The sequence below is a fragment of the Oxyura jamaicensis genome, chromosome 1 (genome assembly GCF_011077185.1).
Source record: "Oxyura jamaicensis isolate SHBP4307 breed ruddy duck chromosome 1, BPBGC_Ojam_1.0, whole genome shotgun sequence".
Lineage (NCBI taxonomy): Eukaryota > Metazoa > Chordata > Aves > Anseriformes > Anatidae > Oxyura > Oxyura jamaicensis.
Genome location: NC_048893.1, coordinates 203,884,096 through 203,904,482, shown reverse-complemented (window position 1 = coordinate 203,904,482; position 20,387 = coordinate 203,884,096). Strand labels below are relative to the sequence as shown.

General features: G+C 65.6%; 4 protein-coding genes across 10 annotated transcripts in view; 1 reads left to right on the top strand and 3 right to left on the bottom strand.

Moving 5' to 3' along the window:
* The first annotated feature begins 1,026 nt into the window (after positions 1–1,026).
* On the top strand, positions 1,027–2,957 carry ART1 (ADP-ribosyltransferase 1). Of its 3 annotated transcripts, none has more exons than XM_035330771.1 (3): positions 1,027–2,130; positions 2,429–2,462; positions 2,551–2,957. In XM_035330771.1, exons 1-3 carry the CDS (start codon positions 1,344–1,346, stop codon positions 2,636–2,638), a joined length of 909 nt encoding a protein of 302 aa, XP_035186662.1. In that variant the 5' UTR covers positions 1,027–1,343; the 3' UTR covers positions 2,639–2,957. The 3 variants fall into 3 exon arrangements, with proteins under 3 accessions (XP_035186662.1, XP_035186665.1, XP_035186659.1); XM_035330768.1 differs by having other exon boundaries at positions 1,031–2,130; positions 2,429–2,467; positions 2,556–2,957; XM_035330774.1 differs by lacking the exon at positions 2,429–2,462 and having other exon boundaries at positions 1,029–2,130; positions 2,556–2,957.
* Positions 2,958–3,258: 301 nt separating this feature from the next.
* Positions 3,259–4,919, bottom strand: IL18BP (interleukin 18 binding protein). Its single transcript, XM_035330783.1, has 4 exons — positions 4,526–4,919; positions 4,319–4,384; positions 3,912–4,041; positions 3,259–3,797 (listed from the first exon to the last, which is right to left on the bottom strand). The coding sequence occupies exons 2-4, from the start codon at positions 4,377–4,379 to the stop codon at positions 3,617–3,619; spliced, it is 372 nt and encodes a 123-aa protein (XP_035186674.1). The 5' UTR covers positions 4,380–4,384; positions 4,526–4,919; the 3' UTR covers positions 3,259–3,616.
* Positions 4,920–7,532: 2,613 nt separating this feature from the next.
* Positions 7,533–19,994, bottom strand: RNF121 (ring finger protein 121). 2 transcript variants are annotated; one of them, XM_035330755.1, is made up of 9 exons: positions 19,899–19,994; positions 15,823–15,860; positions 14,921–15,062; positions 13,787–13,941; positions 12,516–12,623; positions 11,651–11,771; positions 9,545–9,678; positions 8,144–8,245; positions 7,533–7,923 (listed from the first exon to the last, which is right to left on the bottom strand). In XM_035330755.1, exons 1-9 carry the CDS (start codon positions 19,953–19,955, stop codon positions 7,803–7,805), a joined length of 978 nt encoding a protein of 325 aa, XP_035186646.1. In that variant the 5' UTR covers positions 19,956–19,994; the 3' UTR covers positions 7,533–7,802. The 2 variants fall into 2 exon arrangements, with proteins under 2 accessions (XP_035186646.1, XP_035186654.1); XM_035330763.1 differs by having other exon boundaries at positions 19,932–19,984.
* Positions 12,929–20,387, bottom strand: part of NUMA1 (nuclear mitotic apparatus protein 1) — a 34,521-nt gene continuing 27,062 nt past the window's right edge. For all 4 annotated transcript variants that reach the window (XM_035330735.1, XM_035330715.1, XM_035330730.1 and 1 more), the window contains one exon: positions 12,929–12,945. The gene's annotated coding sequence lies outside the window, so the exon portion shown is untranslated. The remainder of the gene's footprint in view (positions 12,946–20,387) is intronic.

The window sequence follows — 20,387 nt, the reverse complement described above, 5'->3', positions numbered from 1 at the left end:
TGACGGAGCACTGGGACAGGCTGCCCAGGGAGGTTGTGGAGTCTCCTTCCCTGGAGATATCCAAGGCCCATCTGGACGCCTACCTGGGCAGCCTGCTCTGGGGAACCTGCTTTGGCAGGGGGCTTGGACCCGATGACCTCTCGAGGTCCCCTCCAACCCCTACAATTCAGTGATTCTGTGATTGTCTCCTGGCTTCTCCAATGCTGGTATAATGGTGTCAATAGCCTAGAGTTAGAGAGCAGGGAAGCCAAGCAGCTGGGATCCCTCTCTTTGGAAAGGGGCACTGACAAAGCCTTTGGAGGCAACTCCTGCTGAGTGTGAAGGGAAGGCATCCCTCCAAGAAAGTCACTCGAGCAAGTGGACAATTGCTACAAACCCACCAAGGCAAGCACTACATACTCACCACGGTAGCAGCAATTACTTGGTGGCTGGAAACAGAATCACAGAATCACAGAATAGTTTGGGTTGGAAGAGACCTCCAAGATCACCGAGTCCAACCTCTGACCTAACACTAACAAGCCCTCCACTAAACCATATCCCTAAGCTCTACAACACACCTGGTAAACCATGCTACTGCCCCAAACACCATCTTGGGCCTGGAAAGACAAGGTCTATGGCATCATGGAACACCCAAGAGAATCGAGCCCTGCAATGGGAGTCCCCTCTGAAATAACCCCGTAACGCCCTAGGCCAAGAGGCACGGCACTGACTGGGTGTATCACATCCCGTCACCCATGAGCCCCTGGAGAGGTTGGAAGGTGTAAGGGACCGTTACAAGCCTGCGTTACAGGCACTGGGTGCTGGGGCATGGAAACACTGGGATGCAAATTTAGCAGCAGCCACTTGGCTAGTTAATAGCAGAGATCTGAGAGCCATCCAGGTCCTGCTCAAAGCCCCTGCACACTGTGGGAAGTCCCCACCGTGCATGGAGGAAAGTGGCTGGGGAAGGCAGGTGGGTTGCTCCTGCCTTGGGAAAAGGCAAAGCCATTGGTGAGCGTGGTTGTGGTGGCGTTTAGCTGGCCGTCCGGGCGAAACCACCGCAAACACCCGTGGGACTGGGACCCGCACTAACACTAAAGCAAGGGGAATTTCCTGACGGTGTCCCTGCAGACACTTGCAACAACTGGGCAGCAGCAGCTATTCTGGGAGGTCATGGGGGGCCAGCATATAAATAGCCCATGGGACGCAGGAAGGGGCTGCTATAAAAAGCCACAGCAGGCAGCTCCACGTGTCCTGCGCACCGAGCGGAGCTGAGGTAACAACTTGCTGCAGCTCCAAGGCTGGTGGGACCGGGCCGGGGGGGACCTGTGGGTCTGCAGCCAGGCACCAGGGTCATTCTGCACATGGAGCACCTTGCCCTGGGCTGGGTGCTGCTGGCCAGCACCCTGTTCAGCACCTCAGCCACTGGCAGCAAGCGAGACCTCGACGCAATCAAGGAGGTGGCAATGGACATGGTCCTCAGCTCCTTTGATGACCAGTACCAGGGCTGCAGCCGCATGATGGGGAAGGAGCTGGAGGAGCTGAACCGCACCGAGTTCACCAACCCTGCCTACGCGGAGGGCTGGAGAGGTGCGGTGATGGAGTGGAGGAATCGATGGGGCCACGCCGCCCGCCCGACAGTCCTGCAGCAGGAGCAGGCGGTGGCCGTGCTGGCGTACACTGCCGAGAGGGGCCTGTACCGACAGTTCAACGCGGCCGTGCGCGAGGGCGGGCGCTCCCGCGAGCACTACCTCCAATCCTTCCCCTTCAAGACGCTGCACTTCCTCCTGACCAAGGCCCTGCACACCCTGCGGGAGGCCCAGGGCCATGGCTGCCACCGCGCCTACCGCGGCATCAAAGGCACCCGCTTCACAGCCCAGCTCCAGCACACCGTCCGCTTCGGCCAGTTCACCTCTGCCTCCCTCCAGAAGAAGGTTGCTCAGTCCTTTGGCCAGGACACCTTCTTCTTTTTGGATACCTGCTACAGTGTTCCCATCAAGAACTTCTCCTTCTACCCTGGTGAGGATGAAGTCCTCATCCCACCCTTTGAGGTCTTCAAGGTCACCAACTTCACCCATGGCAGAGACGGAAACTTCATCCACCTCCACTCCCAGGCTGCGCGCAGCACCTACAACTGCGAGTTTGTGAAGGGTAAGGGCAGCCGGCAGGGTGGGTGCCACCGGGAGATGGGGCTGAGGCTGGGGAGCAGGGGGCAAGAGAGGGCGACCCTGTGCCACCGGCTCTGTGAGGGGAAGGGGAGCCTTGTGGTGAAGGCAGCACCTCCGTGTCAGGAGATTCAGGGAGCCTGGGGAGCTCGCCCTGCGCATCCCTGTGCACTCCCAGCTGCTCTCCCTTGGGGTTTGCAGTGGGGGTGCTCTGTGGCACGGCTTGGTTGGGGTGAAGGGCACAGAGCAGGGCAGTGCACAGACGTTGTTGGTCTCTTTGGCAGAGAAAAGGTGCAAGGATCAGCCATGTGTGTTCAGTGAAGGTAAGAGGCGAGCCCCCAGCCCCTTCCCACGGCCAGCCCCGTGCTTGCACCCTCTGGCAGTCATTAACTCCCTGTCATCATTTCCCAGGCAGGAGCAGTCCCAGGGAACCCCCACACCTCTGGAGTCTCCTCTTGGCAGCCACAGCCCTGGCAGCCATGGGATGCCTCTAAGCCAACTGCACTGGTGCTGCACCTCCACAAGGAAAATGGGGCAGCAACGTGAAAACACATTTAATGGAAACTGTGGGATTATGCTTTTGTGTTCTGGATGCTTTCTGCTCCAGCAGGAGCGGTGCCACCAGCCCCAGGACGCTCCGGTGACCCTAGAACACCAGCAGAGGCTGGAGGAAGCCTTTTCCTGGCTTTTCCAGAGAAATAAAAGCATTGCTGTAGGATGGAGGCATCGAGGAGGGTTCCTGTGTCTCCCCACCGTGGGGGCATTTTGCATGGGCAGCGGCCAGGGGTCTTCTCCAGCTTCCTCCCCAACCCTCCTGGATCCACAGCATCCCGGACAGTGCTGCTCCGGGTCCTGTGAGGGGGCATGGGGCGCTCTGGGGGCTCCTATCCTCTCTGGGGAGCCTCCACAGTGGCTCAGGAGCAGGGATTTGGCTGGTAGCGACCGCCTCAGCCCCCAGTGCCCAGGATCGGGCTCTGCCGACGGGACAGACGGGGGCTGCCCCATGGAGCAGCGCACAGCACTCAGAAGCAGCTCTGCCAGCACCGTGGGCACCTCGTCTTCCTCCTCACCCCACGGGTGTCCCCTGCACCCCCAGCACACAGGTGACACCAGGCAGCCTCAATGCACTTTAATGAATCCCTGCTGCCCCACAGCCTGCTGCGGGCAGGTCCTGGGGGGCGAGGGGCACCAGGAGCCCCGCAGCGGGGCTGTGTCCATCAAAGCAGGGACAAAGCTCTGGGGCTGGGCAAAGAGCCCCCACAGCAGCCTCCTGACCTGGGGGTGGGCAGGCTGAGAGCCCACCACACTGCCACCAACCAGGGTCCAGCAAGGGCCGGGCTGGGGGCAGCTCCGGGCAGGGGCAGGAGGGTTTCCCCCCACGCCAGTCCCACGGAGCATCCCTTCCCATGCGGCCGGGGCAGCCCTTGCCCCACACCGTGAGGCTCTCACCCACCACCAGCTGCTGCCCAGTCTCAGCCCTGTCCCCTGCTCTCGCTGGGGGCCGGCTCCGGGGGGCCCCATCGCACCTCCCTGGTGTCAAGGCCGACGGGGCTCAGCACCACGCAGGTGAAGTTGGTGCGCAGGTCCCGGGCGCTGAAGGAGCTGAAGAGCAGGTCACGGCGCAGGAGCACCCCCGAGCCCCACGGCTCCTCTCTGCGGGGTGAGCACCAAGGGCCCCGTCAGCACCCACCGCCGGGCACCCCCAGCGCCCGGACACCCAGCAGGGCCGGAGCTGCCCCCGCAGCCCCGGGACCCCCCTGTACTCACAGCAGCATCCCCTCGTGCACGGCGCCGTCCGGGTGCAGCTTCTCGATGAAGGAGCCGTTCCCCAGCCAGTAGAGCAGCGTGAGGTCGGGGAGGCTGCTCACGGCCTCGCAGGAGATCTTCACACCACAGCCTGTGCATGGGGGGAGATGGGCTGGCACCCGGGGGGGGTGGCAGTGATCCTGCTGTGCAGCCCCCCCATGCCATCCCCGGAGGTCCCGGGGGAACAGCCCCTACCTCACCCGCACCCCAAAAGCCCCTGCGGAGCCTTCCCGCGCTCCCCAAGCCCCAAGTGCAGGGGGGCAGGAGCCGACCCCCCCTCCCCTCCCAAGGATGAGGGACGCAGCCCCAACTCAGCACGGCCTCCCCACAGCCCCTGTCCCCAGGCTGTCCCCGCGGGGGTCTCTTACCCAGGCGGGGGTGCTCTGCCGGCATCCGCAGCGTGGTGATGCGGGGGGGCTGCAGGGCCATGGCAGCTGGGGGAGCGGAGCGGGGTGAGGGACAGGAGCTGCCCCCAGACCCGGTCCCCATGGGGGGGCAGGGACACGGCTGCTCCCCAGCCCCCCGGGGGGGCACAGAGGCAGGGGCCGGTCCTGGCCCCCTTCAGCCCCACTTACCGGCGCTGCGGGAGGCCACGGCCCAGCAGAGCAGCAGCAGGAGGAGGAGGAGGGCACGGGGCCCGGGGGGGGCTGCGGGCAGAAACGGGGCTCAGCGCCCGGCACCGGGGCGGGCACGCCGGGATGCGGCCCCCGAGCCGGGCACGGCACCGGGCGGCATCCCCGAGCCCCCGCAGCTCCTCCCGGGCACCGGAGCGCTCCCCCCGCCCCGGCTCCCCCCGCCCCGGTGCCCGTCTGGTCCCGCAGCGGCCGCACCGTCGGAACGGGCGCACGGAGCCATCGTGCGGCAGCGCCCGGCGGGGGCGCTTTATGGGGACGCGGCCGTGACTCACCGGGGACCGCCCCTGGTCGTGCTCGCACCGGGCTGGGCATCCCCGGGTCCCGCATCCCCGCGCCCCTCCTTTGCCGGGACCCCACGCCCGCCCCGTGCCCAATGTCCCCATGTCCCCCGTGCCCAGTGTCCCCATGCCCCAATGTCCCCGTGTCCCGTGCCCAATGTTCCCGTGTCCCCCACGCCCATCCCGTGCCCAGTGTCCCCATGCCCAATGTCCCCATGTCTCCTATGTTCTCGTGCCCAATGTCCCCGTGTCCCCCATGCCCCACGCCCACCCTGTGCCCAATGTCCCCCATGCCCCGTGTCCCCCCGTTGCCCCCAGCTGCCCCCCCGCTGGCCTGGCCGTGCCCTGTGCCCTGTCCCATGCCCCTGGCTCCTGCCCGCTGTGTGGGGCCGAGCCTTGCGGTGGGGTCAGGGGGCTCCAGGCCCGTCCCCACGCTGTGCCCTTACCCCCCAGGGGAGCTGGGCAGCCCTGGGCACCATCTCCCGCTGTGCGCCCCTCGGGGGTCCCTCGGGGGTCCCTTGCAGGAAGCAACCTGCGCGCAGCCGCTCTCACCATGACCCCGGCTCCCACCCCAGCCCTGAGCCCCCTGGATCGAGCTGGGGGCTTTGGGGCAAGGAAGAGCCTGGGCTGAGCCGCGTGGGGGCAGAGGGAGGTGGGCAAAGCCCGGGGGACGCAGGGTCCCGGCCGGGGCTGTGTCCTCCTGCCCTTTCCCCTGGTTTACGGCCCAGGCTTGCCCTGCTTCCTGCTGTCCCTCTCCTTTCCCGTAAAAGAAAGCGAAAGGGACCAGGGAGCGTCCCCACCCCAGCGGTGACACCATCTGAAGCCATGCCAGGGCCACTGACCCCACAGGTGGCCCCGACGCCCCACGGAAGGGCTGGTGCAGGGGGCAGGGAGCAGAAGGGGCTTCCCCACCCTGGGGGGGTGGGGGGGGGGATCCTCTGCCCCGGCTCCAGCCCCCCCAGGCTCCAGGAGGGCAGGAGGCAGCGGGGTGGGGACAGGGGGACCCCTGCACCAGGTGAAGCGCATCCCAGCGGGTCCCTGGGGGATGCAGCCGGGCTCCTCTTCCTCGCCCAGGGAATAGGAGGAGGAGGAGGAGGAGGAGGAGGAGGAGGAGGAGGAGGAGGCGATGCCCTGAGCCCTGGCGCTTCCCAGGGAGACACAGGTTGGATGTGGCTTTCACAGCGGGACGGTGGCACTCGTCCCTCACACCACAGGGGGACGGAGGAGGAGGAAGGTGACCACTGAGCCCCAGGGGACAGCAGAGGCCAGGACACTGCTCGGCGCAGCGCCTCTGCTCGTAAGGGGCAGGAGCACAGCCCCCAGCAAGGCACGGAGCGCTCCAAGCCTGGCACTGACAGCAGCAGAGCTGGGGCTGGGGCTGGGGCTGGGGGGAGCCTGCGCAGCGGGGCAGGGACCCTGCACACAGGCACGGGGACAAGCAGAAGGGAGAAACCCCCCAGGCCTCTGCCCCCTGCACACCTCAAGGCACATCTGGAGCAGGGACCCAAACCCTCAAGCCATGGTAGCAGAGAAATGACAGGTGTCGAATAAAAGCCCCCCAAAACCCAGTGAGTTTTCTGGCATTTTTTATTAACAACCCCCGGAAGGGCAGTGCTGGCGCCGTGACAGCGCGGGGCTCCTTGCAGAGCCCGCCAAGCGCCGCGCATCCCGCTTCTCCCCCACGGGCAGCCCAGCGGCCGCGTCCTCCCCGCAGCGCCCGCGGGCACCGGGGCTGCAGCACAGCACCCTCAGCGCTGCCCAGCGCGGTGCCACCGCCCGCAGGCTGCTGGGGCTGCCCGCCGTGGGCAGCGCCTGCGGGGAGGCTGCAGAAGCCACCGCTGCGTCCAGACAGTGCAGGGGCGGGAGGAGGAAACGCCATCTGGCCGCAGCACAGGCGGGACGAGGGAGAAAATCCCCGCGCCACATCAGTTCCCCGGGCGCTGTGTGTGTGTTTGGCACATGGCGGGGCGGTTTCGCCCTACAGAAACCCAGCACGCAGCAGGGCAGGCGGGCAGCCCCACGCCGGGCAGCCCCCGGCTGACACACAGCCCCCGGCGGCGTCGCGGTGCCGGCCACTTCCCCAGTGCCTGCAGCACGAGGACGATCCCGTGCCAAAGCCACGGGGCCGGGGGAGGCCTCGCTCTGCCAGCGTGGCCACGCGCCGCTGGCACCGAACACCAGCTGGGGGGCCCTCACCCGCTCCACTACCAACGGGGTGCAAGGGGAGAAGCCCCCCCCCCCAGCCCCGCATCCCGGCCGGCTGAGGACAGCACCAGCCCTGGTGAGGCACGGGGACGCGCAGGGGGACATAGAAAAGAGGGGAGCGTACAAAAGGGTGAGGCAGGCAGAGGCTGGGGGGCACCGGACGAGACCACGCTCAGAGGGCAGTGCAGGAGCGGCTCCTTCCCTCCCCGTACACCCGCAGCGGGGAGCAGGTGGGAAAGAGCCCAGCCCAGGGCAGCCACGTGTCGCTCTGTCCCCCGGGGTGTCCCCCCGTCCCGTGGCTCCCCGCCACGCAGTGCACGGGCCCAGCCTTCTCCTGTAGAAGCAGGAGGGCAGCTGGCAGGGAGACGAGCCCCGCACCTTGATGCGCTGCCCTGGCCCTTCCTCACCAGCTGCAGGCCCAGCAGGGAAGGGAGACCAACGGCCCCAAGCCAAGAGCCTCCTGCAGGAGCAGGCCCCAGGGCTGGGACACGGGGCCACCCGTCTCTTCGTCTGCAATAGAAAGTTTTAAATACGCGCATTAAAATAATTGCTTTTAAAAAACCAGGCTCCCCCGGGGCCCTAGCGGGAGCTGCTTGGCTGGGGGTCGCCCCAGGGACGAGTCCTCGGTGCCGCGGTCCTCGGGGGCGGCCGAGATGCGACGGATCCGGCCGGCTGCTGTCCTCTGCCCCCGGCCCGTGGCCTCGCGTGGCTCCACGGCTGCCCGCCGCCTTCCCTTACTCCAGGCCCAGGATGTAGTTGATGCCCTGGACCAGTCCGATGATGACCGGCTGCCAGGCCACCAGGTAGCGCAGCCAGTCCAGCAGCTGCCCGTACATGACGTGCGGCCTCTCCCAGCTGTGTGGAACGGAGTTAAAGAGCCACGGGGAGGCACGAGGGGAGCGCAGCCCAGGCAGGAGCTGCCCCACGCCACCAGGACGGAGGCTCCTGCCTCCCACCCGAGGGAGCAGCAGCTCACCCAAACCCGCGCCCTCCCAGCTCCCCCGAGGCTCCCGCGGCTCCGTGCCCAGCTCCGGAGCAGAAGCGGGGAACCAGCTCCGCCGTGGAGAAAGGATACGGGTTACTGAACATCCTCTTGAGATCCACCTTCTCTTTGCAGTATGGACACGTCTGCTTCTTCCCGACGATGCACCAGCCGCGGATGCAGAACTCGTGAAACCTGGGGAGCGGCACGTTAAGGGAAGTGCCTGGGCACGGGGCGCCGCGAGCGAGCACGGAGGAAACGGGGCCTCTGTCACGCCTGAAGGAATCAGAATCACCCCCACATCACACGCAGGGCACAGGAAGCACCCACGCGGCACGAGGACGGCTGCGTTGCCCAACGCAGAGCTTTCCTAGAAGACCCATCGCCTCCCGGAAAGGGGCTCGCAGCGGGGACACGCGGGGCAGCCCCCGGGTGCCCGCAGCCCCTGGGAGCGGCCGCTCTGCCAAGGCGGCTCCGCGCACCAAGCTGCCCCGCGGCGTTTCCCGGCCGCCCGCCTGCCAGCCGTCACTCGCGCTGTGCCACAGCCGCAGAGCCCAACGCAGCCCAGAGAAGTGGCGGGGAGACGTGCCGTGGCTGTAACCAGAGCCGCGTGGCAAGGCGAGGCCGGTTCCCCCGAACAGGGGCGTCCTCGAGGCCGTCCCCGGCCAAGCAGCTCCCCCCGGGATCACCAGCAGGGCTCCAGCACAGCGCAGTGCAGGAGCCGCTCCCTCGCCAGCAGCCTCTGCCCCGCATCCTCCTGCGGCCGTATCCGGCCCCCGCTCAGCTGCTGCAGGCGTTTCCACACTGCCTTCGGCGCCCAGCGTGAGGCAACAAGCTCCGTGACCTTTGCTCAGGCAGGCTGGAAACCACCGCGCTCTGAGTCAGGGAGGCAGTAGCGGAGAACATCCCAGCTCCACCACTGAGTCACGGCTGGAAAAACCCCTGACCTGCCCCCGGCCACGGCTCTGAGCTGTCAGGACTTCCACTTTTGCAACTGGCTTCACCCCCATCAGCTGCCAGGGCGCTGGGAGCTCCACACGCGGTGCTGCCAGAGGAGCTGCGGGGACGGAGGAAGCGGGCAGGATGCGGCTGGAGCTTGGCCGGGCACACAGCGCCTGAGCCCTGCCAGCAGGGAAACGAGGGCTGCCGATTTCTCCCTCCAGGGGGGGCGGCCAGGGCGACACACAGCCCGCGGGGCTCTGCCGGAGACGTGTCAGCTCCGTGCGGGGGACAGCGAGGCCCAGCTCCACGCCAGGACTGCTGGAGCCGGGCAGAGGGAGAAGTGGAAAAAAACCAACGCACGAGGAGGCAGCAAGGAAACGAGCACGGGGACACGCAGGACACGGCCTTTCTGTGCCAGCTCAGCTGCCATCCCCCTGAGGATCCTTTGCCACCGCCGCAGAGCCGCCCGGCGTCCCGCACGCGCGCTCCTTGGTGCTGAGCAGGGGCAGGAGGGCGGCGGGGGCAGGCGCTGGCTCCGGAGCAGAAGGATACACGTGATTGCAGGAGAGGCGATAGGTGTTCTCGATGATCCCCTCCTCGTTGACATCCACGAAGATCTGCTGGCCGCAGACGGCGCAGACGCTGTCGGAGAGGTGCTTGGTGGGCATCCCCGAGGCGCTGTAGAACTGAGCAGGGCAGAGCAGAGGGAGAGCTGGTCACTGGGGGGGGGGGGGGCACACATCCCACAGCCCCTCGGAGCGGTTCAGCTTTAGGGAGGGCTGGGCCAGTGCCCTGGGCATCCAGCCTCAGCCTTTTGGGCTTAAAAACCTTGTCACAGGCTCAGCTGTGGGAAACAGCTGCAAGAGGACACGGTGCTGCTCAGTCACGGCACAGCCCGTCGTGCCCCAGCGCCCTGCCAGCCCCCCGCAGCCCCCCACTTGCCTGCGGCCACGTCTCTGCGACCCCCCCACGCTGGGGGGATCCCCCCAGGCTGCAGGTCGTGGGTTTGAGCCGAGACAGCCAAACAGGGCCCAGCTGGCCCTCATGGCTCCGTGTGGGAGCGTGCACACCAGGGGACAGCGGCCAGGACCGCGTGGTGGCCAGGCAGGACGAGCTACAGGCAGGGGCGACCACTGGGAGGTGGGGGAAGAGATAAATGGCTGGAGATCTACCCAGGAGGCTGGATCGCCGCAGAAATCGCAGTGAGAGGAAGGGGAAGGCGAGCAGAGCCACGGGGAAACACGATCCACCCCACGGGTGTTCTGGTTCACTTTTCTTTGGCACTTCAGGTGAGAGGGACGGAGATGTCAGGCCATCAGAACGCCCGCTCTGCCCGCAGGGACAGCCCGAGGCTTGGGCCAGTTTGAAGGCTCAGACAGACAAATATCTGTCAGGAGCCCGGGGGGACCACGCAGACCCTCCCCCTCTCACAGGACAGACGTGGTCCTTGTGTAGGGGGTTTACATGGTGAGGTTTTGGGAGCAGGGGGCCATGGGGGTGGCTTCTGTGAGGGGGATCTAGAAGCTGCCCCGTGTTAGGTAAGGACCCCACTGCTGAGCAGAGCCGAGCCAGTAAGTGATGTTGTTTGTGCCTCTGTGAGAGCAGATTTAGGACAGGGAAAAAAAACGCTGCACCACACAGAGCTGGGAGAGGGAGAGGAGTGAGGAACAGCCTTGCAGGCACCAAGGTCAGTGAAGGAGGGGGAGAGGGGAAGAAGGAGAAGAAGGAGAAGAAGGAGGGGGAGAGGGGCTCCAGGAGCCGGAGCAGAAGTCCCCTGCGGGCTGTGGTGAGGCCCCTGGTGAAGCAGGCTGTCCCCCTGCAGCCCATGGAGCACCACGGGGGAGCAGGGTTCCACGCTGCAGCCCGTGGAGAGGAGCCCACGCAGGAGCAGGTGACCTGGCAGGAGCTGCTGCCCGTGGGGGACCCAGGTTGGAGCAGTTTGCTCCCGAGGGATGGACCCCGTGGGACGGACCCAGATCTGGAGCAGTTCTTGGAGAGCTGCTGCCTCTGGGCAGCCCACGCTGGATCAGTTCAGCAAGGACTGCATCCCGTGGGAGGGAGCCCACAGCACAGGGGATGAGAGGGACCGAGAAGGGAGGCGGCGAAGAAGTGCTAGAGACTGACCATAACCCCCATTGCCCCGTTCCCCTGTGCCGCTCGGGGGGAGGAGGTGGAAGAGGGTGGATGGGGGGGGGGGAAAAGGTGCTTTTGGTTTCTTTCCTTTGTTTCTCACTTCTCTAGCTCGTTAGCAATAGGCAATAAATCTTACTATCTCCCTGTGCTGAGTCTGTTTTGCCCATCACGATAATTCCTGCGTGATTTCCTCGTCCTTATCTCAACCCCTGAGCCCTTTTCATTGAATTTTCTCCCGCTCCTCTTTGAGGGGGAGTGAGGGAGCGGCTGTGGTGGAGCTCAGCCGCCCACCCGAGTAAAACCCCCACCCCTTGGGGAGGGACCCCCGAGTGACTCCTGTCAGAAACCTGACGCGGGCACCTTGGCCGCAGACCCCGAGAGCGCGCAGCAAGCAAGGCACCTGCCTCAGAGAGCCCTGCCTAGGGCAGAGCTTCCTCGGGGAGGCAAAAGCTGGGGCTGCAAGCAGCCTGCTCCCGGCTCCCCTGTTCCCAGGCAGGACTGCCGGGAGGACAGGACTTAACTCACCCCGATCGTCGAGGCCATGTAATCTGCACACATCTCGGCAAAGTCCCGCTCCAGGACCCCGTAGTAAAGACCGTAGAAGAGGAGGGAGATGCCGAAGTCCATCGCATCTTCTGGTTTGATTCTACAACAGAAGAGCCCAGGCGACGTGGAGGGGGGCTCTGCAGCCGCAGGGGCGCACAGCCAGCGGGCAAGAGGAGCCCAGCAGTGCTGCAGCACGCGTGGCTCCGCCACAGGAGCAGTCACAGGCGGTGAGCACGTGTCTGCCACCAGTCCCCTGCAGAGACCTTCTGCGTGCCTGCAGGCACAGCGCCAGCCCCTGCCCTTGGGGCACCTCACCGCTTCGTCCCCTGCATGCTGCGGGGGCCATACCTCATGCCTGTTGCCCATCTCCCTCGCCTGCCCCTGAAGCGAGCAGCTGCTGCCATCTCCCCGGCTCTAACGTGCACCGGGTGGGCTCCAGACAAGCCCCCGGCTACCCCTCCACAGCCCTGCAGGCAGCTGCCAGGCCTGCGCATGGCTCCAGGAGAAATTAAGACTCTCTGAAATGGAGGGTGGCTTGGGGGGAGGTCCTCTGCTGCCACGCCGGGGCTGGCCGCTGGCTGCAGGCACCTGGTTATCGAGGAGATCTCACCGCTGCCCCAGGCTGGACGCGCACAGAGCCAGAGGAAGCGGCCCTGGGGGAAGCTGGGCTCTTGAGCAGCCCCAGCATCACAAGCACGCAGGGGGAGGACACCCTAAAAGTCTCTCTGGCCTCCTGCCACATCAGGCAGATTGCCAAGATGTTGCCCCAGAGTCCCAGACACCTCGCTCCCCACGGCCTGTCACGTCCCCCGCCCCGGGAATCGGAGCCCGAGGCTTCACTCACCTGAACAATAAGTTAAGACCAAAAAGCGTGAACATCACAGCCATGTACCCCACGATCCCAGTGGCGTAGCTGATCTTGTATATTAGCAGAAACCACTTGTAAACCAGCCTGTAAAAATACCAAACAAGAATTAGGCTGCTTTGCTCCTCCCGAACGGAGCCGCATCGAGCACCTACAGGCTGCCGCTTTTCCCAGTCCGATGTTTCGACCACCCACACACGTGGGCACAGAGAGGCTTACAGATACTAATTCTGGCTACAGATCTGCTGCTGCCATGGCAGCTCGCGGTCCGGACTTCCAAACGAGAAGCCTCAGGATCCCCGACGGCCTCAAGCGAGTGAGCATCACGCCGGGAACGTGCTCGGGGAGCCTGCCAGGCCCCCTTCGCACCGCCCCGACAACACACGGGTCTGGCTGCTGGGGATGGCAGCTCCACGGAGAGCCTCCAGCAGGGTAACTGTGCTGGGTCTGGCTGGGCTGTTAACGTTCCCTGCGGCAGCCCACACAGTGCTGAGCTCTGCACTTGGAGCTAGAACAGCAGGGGGATCACACCGGTGTTGTGGCTGCTGCTGAGCAGTGCTGGCACAGCATCAGGACTCTCTCTGACCCTCCCAGGGGGTGGGCAAAAAGTGAGAGAGAAACCTCCCCAGGGCAGCTGACCTGAACCAACCCAAGGGCTATTCCACACCATGTGGGGTCACACCCAGCAAGAAAAGGGGGAAAAGGAAGAAGAGGGCAGGGGTGGGCTCTCGCTGGGAGAACGTCTGTCCTCCTCCCGAACACCGGCTGCGTGCGGTGAGGCCCTGCTGCAAGGACGTGCTCAAGCATCGCTCGGTGGTGGGATTAGAGAGGAATTCCTTTCCTCTGCACTTCCACACAGCCTCTACTTGGTTTGTCTTGTTATTCCCTTTCCCCCTCCCTCTTCCCCTTTCCCTTTTTTCCCTTTAGTTGAATTGTTTAATTAATAATATTTCCTTAATAATATATTTCTCTTTAATTAAGCCATCCTTATCTCACCCCGTGAGTTGTTCTTTCCTTTCCTTCCCCTCCTCATCTGAGGAGGGGCAGTGAGAGCGGCGGTGCTGTTCAGCTGCCCAGCACGGTGAAAGCACCGCAGGAGCACACACCCTGAGTTACACCCTGAGGTGCTGCAGTGGCTGAGCAGGGCAAACCGCAGAGCGAGGCCGTGGTTTGTGGCAGCGAGACACAAAAGGACTCTCTGGAACGCTTCCCTCGGGCTGAGGACGCTTCCCAGGAACGCTCCTACTAACCTGGGCGTCGTCTGTACCAGCGGTTTTCGGGTTGCCCTGAAGGTGACGAAAGCTGTGACGGCGGAGAAGAGCAGCCAGATGACCAAGAAGCGCCACCAGTACAGCTTCACCGTGAAGTACAGGGGCACCACCCACATCTGGAACAGGGTCACCATCTGCCAGAGCGGAGGAAAGGCCGTGAAGCTGGCTCGCTGCGCGCCAGGCAGCAGAAACACCCCCGTGCTCCTGGCAGCCTCGCTCCCGCTGGTATCAAAGGGCTCTGAACGGTGTCAGGGAGCCGGGGAATTTGGGCTGGTGGCCGCCAGCGCCCAGGGAACGGGCTCAGAGCCTGGCTGAAGGGAGCCAGCGGCGACAGCTGGCTGGCAGTAAGGTGTCTGTGGCAGCAAAGGACCAGGGCTGGAGGAGGGAACGCTGCTAAGAGGCACGGGAGCGGATCTGCCTGACCAGTCCTTGCAGGAGGGCTACGCAAACCTCTGCCTTTTCAGGCTTCCCAACGTTGGAACCACAGCCCCGGAGGCAAGCGTTAAACAAGGAGCCTGGCACAGCACCAAGGTCCAGGCTTGCCTCTGCCCCAGATACTCCCAAGCAGAGCCGCTGCCGTGCCGCTGGGCTCCTGGGGGCTTTGGGGAGGGAACGGGCCAACGGGCCTGGTTTTGGTTTCCCAGAGGGTTACAGGAACTGCCTGGAAATGCTCGTTACGGTAAGAAAATCAGGTGGGGTTCGTTTCCTGGTCCAGGCACAGCCCTGGAGCCTTTCTGGCAAGCTGACACACGGCAGCGGTGTCGGAAAGCGGCGGGGCTGCTCAGCAGACGGCCCAGAAGCAGCACAGGAGCTTCAAACCCGGGGTGCCCTCAGCGAGCAGGCTCTGAGGGAAGCCTCGGCCAAACGCGGCTCCCGCCCGCGCTGCCGTTAGCACAGCGTGAGACCTGCCCGCTCCTTCTGGCGTCACCGTGCCGCGTGCTGACAGCACAAGCCAGGCTTCAGGCCGCCCGGTGCGTTCACCCTCGTCCCTGGCCGGAATCCCTCCGGCTGCTGGGAAGACGAGGGCGTTGCACCAGCAGCCAGGAAAGAAGCACGGGCGGGCTCCCCATCGGCCGAAGGACGGGGACGAGACGCGCAGCCGGAGACACTTACGTTGTAGGAGCGGGGGTGCCTCTGCTTCCACTGAACCAGCAGGAGCTGCGCCACCACCAGCGTGGCGATCAGGATGAGGACCATTTCGGCGTGCATCGCCTCGTGACCGCGGTGCTTGGCGTGCATCCGCGCGTGCTCCACCCTGCAACAGCAGCGAGGAGGCGGCTGAGGGGCGCGCAGGCGCAGCCCCCGTGCGGCACGGCAGGCACGCAGCCGGCGCAGGAGAGCGGCGTTAAGGAACGCGGGGGTGCGGGCGCTGCGTTGCCATCCCGGGGGGAAAGGAAGAAAAAACGTCCCTAAAGCTGCCAGTTTTACACCACGGCGGCCCAGGGCAACCACGGAACAAGGCTGTCCTGCCAAAACCTCCCTCCGCCTGCTCAGCCCCCAGCACACGGCTTCCTCCCCCTGCCCTGGGTGATGCTGACTCCTTGCAGCCCAGAAGGAGCGACTGGCACCGACCGGCGCTGCACCGACGCCTGCGGTTCCTTTGCTTTCGGCGCTGCTGTCTGACCGCAAGCCGAGGCAAAGCTGCACCCTTACCTCGTGGTGCTAAGCGCGCTCATTAAGCCTTAAGAGCTGGAAGTTAACTTTGAGCTTTAAGCTGCAGCCTAAGTCCAAGGTAGGAAAAAAAAAATCCAAGTTGGAAATAAATCCAAACCCACCAAGCACGGCAAACCCGCTGATCTGAGGCGTTCAATAACCCGGTGCCGAGACAAGAGCGCGCCTGTGGGCTCGGCAGCACGAGGCTGAAATCGGTTTGGCCAGGGGATAAGGCAGAACAGCAGGCAAGCAGTTTGAAAGAACCGCCGGCGCTGTCTCGAGGCAGGCCCTCAGCTCCCTCTAGCACAAAGCACGGCCTCTGCAGCCGGCGAGCACAGGCTCTCCTTACACCACCAACTCACCTCCATCTCTCTTCGGGGGACAAGTGTGAGAGGTCGACCTAAGGAGACAAAAGAAGACAAAGCTCAGCTGCTGAAGCCTGGGAGCGGCGACCCCAGCCTCCACCCTCCTCTGCCTCGCTCCCCCGGGCAGCCTCGTGCCCGGAGGCAGCGGTGCCGTGCGGGTACCGCTCACCGCAGGTCACCCCGGGGCTGCACCCGGCTTCTGCAGCCGGCGGAGAGAGACAGCGGCCCCTGAGCCACGGCACGGCCCCTCCTCGAGCCCACCGGGGCGCTCCCAAAGACCTTCACGAGGGAAAGCCCGGCACGGAGGTGGCTGTAGGCCACCCACCCGCGACGTGACCGCTGAGGCAGCGCAGGAGTGACTTTGAGGCACAGCTTCGCAGCCCTGGGGGGGCTCTGGGCACAGAGGGAAAACCCCAGCACGAGGCAGGAGCAGAGGGGGAAGGGGGCCCAAAGCCCCGGCACCGCCCGCAGGCACCTTTTTTTGGAACCAGGCAGTGGAAAAGAAAGGTTTAGCTTCGCCGCCGTTGCTGTAAGCTCCTCCCGCAGGCAGCTTTTGCCTCATCAGACGGCCGAGGCTGGGCACCACCGGCCCCGGGCGGGCGGCGGCGGCGTCACCGGGGACGGGAGACGAAGGCTGGCACAGCCTGAGACCGCGGGGCTGGACGCAGGGTGCTGGCAGCAGCCGGGCTTCGGGGCCAGAGAAAGGAGACAAAGCCCTGAGTGGGCTCCTGGCTGCAGCGCCCACGCCTCACCCCCGGACGGAGGTTCCCACGTTGCCCCCAGCGAGAGGCTGCTGCAGGCGGGGGTCCCGCTGAAGGAAGGGGGTCCCTCGGCTCTCCCCCAGGGCTGCAGATCTTCACCCAGAGAGCCCGGAGGCATCGGCCCCAGCCGCCCCGCTCGCTGCCTGTCCTGTAACACCTCGGGAGGGGAACGCAGGGACAAGCCGGGACCGAACAGCAGGACCCCCAAATCCTCCTGAGCCCCCCCCCGGCTCAGCACCGCCCGGCATCGCCCTGAGAGCACGCTGCGTGGGGCAGACCTCGTCGGGGCTTCGCTTCTTCCAGAAAAGGGGCGATTTGGGAGCTTTTTAGAGCAAAAACCTGCAAAAGCAGCGAGCTGTGCTGGGTGCAGGGAGCAGTTGGGTGCGAGCGCTGCGACGCTGGCACAGGCCTGCCCCCCCCGAGCAGCGTCAGCCCAGCGCTGCCGCGTGCTGAGTTACTTGTCCCTGCGGGAACAGACCCTGTGACATCGAATTCATTGTCCCTGCAGGAACCAAGGGGCCTCAGGCCACTGCCCTGCCCCGCAGCGTCCTCTCAGATCACAGAGACCCAGGTTTGACCCCAGAAACACGCAGCGCTGGTGAAGCCCACCACGCCTGCCCCCCCCGCCAGGCGCGCACGCCGCTTTGAGCGTCTCCGTTCTGCACCCAGCGCTCGGATCCCGTCGCGTCCTCGTCAGCCGAAGAGAACCCAGAGGACCAGAGCGTGCGGCGGGCTGCCCCAGGCCCCTCCGCTGGGCGATACCCGGCCCGAGCTCCTACGGCTGCCTGAGACCAGGCTGTGCCTGATGCGTGCTGCTTACGGTAAGGATGGGACCGATGCGCGCTGCCCTCCGTCTCCTCGGCGCTCCCCGAAGCTCCCTGGGTGACGGCGGGCAGGAATCCGGGGCTAACATCCCCGCAGGCAGCAGCACAGCCCTCGGAAGAGCCCCACGCCACCCCGAGCTTCCAGCAGGGGCTAAGCCCCCAGAACCTCCCCACAACCTTTGCTGGGGCGCTCAGGAGGTATTTCACAGGATCACAGAATTGTCTGGGTTGGAAGAGCCCTCCAAGATCACCCAGCCCAACCTCTGACCTAACACTAACAGTCCCCACTAAACCATATCCCTGAGCTCTACATCTAAACGTCTTTTAAAGACCTCCAGGGATGGGGACTCAACCCCTTCCCTGGGCAGCCCATTCCAGTGCCTCACAACCCGTTCAGGAAAGAAGTTCTTCCTAATATCCAACCTAAACCTCCCCTGGCACAGCTTCAGCCCATTCCCCCTGGTCCTGTCACCAGGCACGTGGGAGCACAGACCGACCCCCACCTCGCTACAGCCTCCCTTCAGGGACCTGTAGAGTGCAATAAGGTCACCCCTGAGCCTCCTCTTCTCCAGACTGAACAGTCCCAGCTCCCTCAGCCGCTCCTCGTAAGCCTTGTTCTCCAGGCCCCTCACCAGCTTCGTAGCCCTTCTCTGGACTCGCTCGAGCACCTCCATGTCCTTCTTGTAGCGAGGGGCCCAAAACTGAACCCAGCACTCGAGGTGCGGCCTCACCAGAGCCGAGTACAGGGGGACGATCACCTCCCTGGCCCTGCTGGCCACACTATTTCTGATACAAGCCAGGATGCTGCTGGCCTTCTTGGCTGCCTGAGCACACTGCTGGCTCATATTCAGCCAACTATCAACCACTACTCCCAGGTCCTTCTCTGCCTGGCAGCTCTCCAACCACTCATCTCCCAGCCTGTAGCTCTGTTTGGAGTTGTTGTGCCCCAGGTGCAGGACCCGGCACTTGGCCTTGTTGAACTTCATGCAGTTGGCCTCGGCCCATCGGTCCAGCCTCTCCAGATCCTCCTGCAGAGCCTTCCTACCCTCGAGCAGATCGAGGCACGCACCTAACTTGGTGTCATCTGCAGACTTGCTGAGGGCACACTCGATCCCCTCGTCCAGATCATCCCTCGGAGGAAAGGCGGTGCGGTAATCCCGTCACCCCACTGACGGGGCCGCGGAGCCGGCAGCTGCTGACCTCAGCACCCGGGGGCCGAGCGCTCGGAGGGCAGCCGGGTACCCGCTGGCAGGGCTCACAGCACGCCAAGCACACTGCCCGGCCTTTACCCCACGCCGGCGCGGCGAGAGAACACCCAACTGCGGAGCTCTGCTGGGCAGCAGCTGCCAAAGCCCCGGGGAAACGAGAGGCACGCGGAGCGGGAGGGTACTCTGCCTCTCCCGGGGAGCTCAGCTGCGGGTGTGCGAGCTCCGCGCCCCTTTGGTACGGACAGGGGAGAGGTTTTGGTGCAGGAGGCTGAGCCCGACAGCACGAGCAGCGTTTCACGCCAGCCAGCTCTCTGAAGATGCCCCCGGGGTGCAGCGTGGGCACCCGGCTTTTCATGGAGCCGCAGAGTATCTGAGGGGAAAGGGACCCGCCAGGACCATCGAGTCTGACTCCTGGGTCCCCAAAGGACTACCCAAAAACCAGCCCCTGTGTCTCAGAGCGCTGTCCAAAGCCCCTCGAGCTCCCGCAGCTCCACGCCATGCTGCAGGACCTCAAGGAGTGTTCGGACAATGGACGGAGCAGGCGCTGCTGCCAGGCCCCAGCTCGTTCCAGCACCCCAGGCTCAGCACCACCACCCCGGGCCGTCCCCATCCACCCTTGGACGTGGACTTTGTGGGAGGGAGCAAAGGGATAGGAGCAGCCCTCGGCCTCCTTATCAGCCGCCTGCGCTCCGTGGCACCTCCGGCAGAAACCAGCGCCGTCCTCTGCCCCCGGGGCTCCTCCACGAGCCCTCCCTGCCAGGCTGAGGTCCAGGAACCTCCCTGCTGAGGGCCACGGCCCTGCAGCTCTCCACGCCCGTGCGGCCAGCAGGCTCCCCCCAGCTCACGGGGGCTCTCGGAACGCAGCCGGCGGCACTGCAGAGGGGCCGAGACGCGCTGCGAGGTGCGAGGAATCTGGGGCCGGATCCTCCCCCCTCGGCTGGGCACACGCTGGGCTCCTGGGGGGCTCGGCCCTGCAGGGGTCAGACCGACGGGGAGCGCCCCGCACGCCCGCCGGCCCTCACCTCCCCCGGCACCAGCCTTCGCCCTCGAGAACCTCGGGGCAATCCACAGACCCCTGAGGAAAGGCACCGAAGAAACCCGGGCCGTGCCACCTCCCCCCCCCCCCCCCCCCCCCGGCCTTGGGCACTGCCAGGGCCGGGCCCCCCGCAGCTCCTCGGGGCAGCCCGGGCCAGGCCTCAGAGGGAAGGATTTGTCCCCGATTTGTCCCCTATTTGTCCCCTATTTGTCCCCGATTTGTCCCCCCCCGGTCCCCCCCCCACCTCCTCCCCGTCGCGCTCGCCGGGGCCGCCGACCTCCACCTCCAGCACCGCCGCCATCTTGCCCCCCCCCTCCCTCCGCTAAGTCCCCCCCTCCCCTCCCGCCGGCAGCCAGCTCCTTCCGCCGCCGCCCGCCAATCAGCGGCCAGACCGCCGCCCCCTCGGCCAATCGCCACGCGCGGCGCTGCCCTCGCGGCCAGTCAGGAGGAGGAAGGGGCGGGCTGTAGGGCTAGGGACCGTCAAACATTTCCGACCCCCCCAGTGCGCGGCCGCCCCGCGCCTCCCTCACGCGTCCCTACGGGGGCGGCACGCGGCAGACGCTCCCTTAGGGCCCGGCGCGGTGACGCGGCGCCGCCGCAGGACTACGAGTCCCGTCAGCCACCGCGGCGGGACTGGGAGGGGCGAGGGGCGGGGTCTGGGGGGCGAGGGGCGGGGCCAAGGGGATTGCGCGGGAGAATTCGGGCAGCGGCGGGGCCGGTGCGGGGCGGGGGG